The sequence below is a fragment of the Sinocyclocheilus anshuiensis genome, unplaced genomic scaffold (assembly GCF_001515605.1).
Source record: "Sinocyclocheilus anshuiensis isolate Anshui unplaced genomic scaffold, SAMN03320099.WGS_v1.1 scaffold1744, whole genome shotgun sequence".
NCBI lineage: Eukaryota > Metazoa > Chordata > Actinopteri > Cypriniformes > Cyprinidae > Sinocyclocheilus > Sinocyclocheilus anshuiensis.
In genome coordinates, this window is record NW_015555974.1 from 187192 (window position 1) to 189093 (window position 1902).

The 1902-nt window shown below is 35.9% G+C and overlaps 1 protein-coding gene across 1 annotated transcript in view; it reads right to left on the minus strand.

Annotated features, from left to right (window-relative positions):
* LOC107676038 (E3 ubiquitin-protein ligase HECW2-like) overlaps positions 1-1902 on the minus strand; it is a gene marked incomplete at its 5' end in the record, with an annotated part of 47068 nt that overhangs the window by 13286 nt on the left and 31880 nt on the right. Inside the window, 3 exons of the mRNA XM_016470561.1 lie at positions 219-302; positions 383-479; positions 655-754. Coding sequence (XP_016326047.1) covers positions 219-302; positions 383-479; positions 655-754 — 281 coding nt within the window. The remainder of the gene's footprint in view (positions 1-218; positions 303-382; positions 480-654; positions 755-1902) is intronic.

Sequence of the window (1902 nt, forward strand, 5' to 3'; positions counted from 1 at the left end):
AAGTAAGGCGATAGTTTTGAACACTGGCTGGTTATGTACTTGCTCAAATATTGATTTCGGATCATTTTTAACCAAAAAAAAGTTACGGACTGCAGCTTTAATTTGAAGATTTGATTTTAGAGAATGTATGGCAGTTTTTTTGGTAAAAATTGTTATTTCATATTTTCTTACAGCCATTTTTTGCAGGGTAAAATTCAGAGAAATCATTGGAAAAGTACCTGAGCAAAATCACCAAGTCTGCATCGCTGGAGAGGCGAGCTAAACCTGACACTCCTTCATTACGAATAAACTGCACCTTCTCCCTGTGGATTAGAAAAGTCAACATTTCGTAATCAGTAGCTCAGGACTGAGGTTTGCTTTGTCAGAATTCTGTGAATCTCACCTGAGTGAGTGATTCCTAATGAGCTCAGGCTGCCTCTCCTGAAGGATCTCAAATATGTTCGGCTGCCGCAAAAATGTCACTATTTTATCATTATAGGCTATAAAGAGAGGAACAAAGCAATTGGTGAAATGTCAAATGAAGACTCTTCAAAAGTCATAACTCTTTTGTGACAGCATTTTTATAAAACAATGCATTATGACCGATTTAACAAGATGAATAAATCAAATTCTGTCTAAAAGCTTTCTGATGAAGCTTGACTTGAAATAACTCACCAACAGGAACTAAATCTTGACACTGGTTGCGACTGGCTGTGAAGGTGTTTGAGGGGCGTGGCAGTACAGCGGGGCCAGCATGCCGAGGGTCATCGCCCACCTGCAGCACAAAAACAGAACAGGAAGTGACCACTATGTACTTCACATCCACATCAAGTCACACAAGAAAAAGACCAGCTTACTGCAGAAATACTGTATGAGTATCACAATATTAAGCATATTAATATTTATTATTTTATATTTTTGTAATTTAAATGTATACAAATAAATAAATAATAGCATACAAGGAAAGATGGGAATCTATATATTAAGAAATGTATCAAGCTGCGACACTAGCTGCGTCATTTTCCTGTAAATACTGGGAGGGGGACTTTTTTTAATTAAGTGGGTTAATTTGCATTTTTATGTTATGATAACAGAGGATTTAAAGATTAGTGGAATAATATTTAGACACAATATGTTTACATGCATCCACATATGGCCCACTGACAAACACACTCACACAGGGGACTGGGGGTGGACTGATGTGAAAATGACAGGGACACATGCTGGGACACACCGGAAGCCGACGCTACGAGATTAATCAGCATATCTAAAGAGGCCTGAGAGGGCGATGTGTTCTCCACACGGCGTGACAGAAGATCAGATTCCCTAATGAGAAACATGGTGAGAATATTTTATGATGTAAAGAATTATGTGAAACTGAAAACTAAAACTAAAAATATTTTCATTAGCATATTTGGTTACTGTCCCACGCTATTCTTCTCTATTTTATTCTAGGTTAAATAAAGGTTTGTTATGATCTACACTACTTTTCTAAAGTTTGTGTTTGTTAATATTTATTAATATTTTTTAGGTTGCGACTGGCTGTGAAGGTGTTTGAGGGGCGTGGCAGTACAGCGGGGCCAGCATGCCGAGGGTCATCGCCCACCTGCAGCACAAAAACAGAACAGGAAGTGACCACTATGTACTTCACATCCACATCAAGTCACACAAGAAAAAGACCAGCTTACTGCAGAAATACTGTATGAGTATCACAGAATTAAAAATGCCTTTCCATTTAATATGTATATTGATATGCTCAAATGTTTAGCCAATACAAAAAAATATATAAAATGTGTATTACGAAATATTAATATTCACATACACACATATATATGCATATCAATAGTTAATGACTTTTTAAATTCTCTCTCTCTTTATATATATATATATATATATATATATATATATATATATATATAAAGA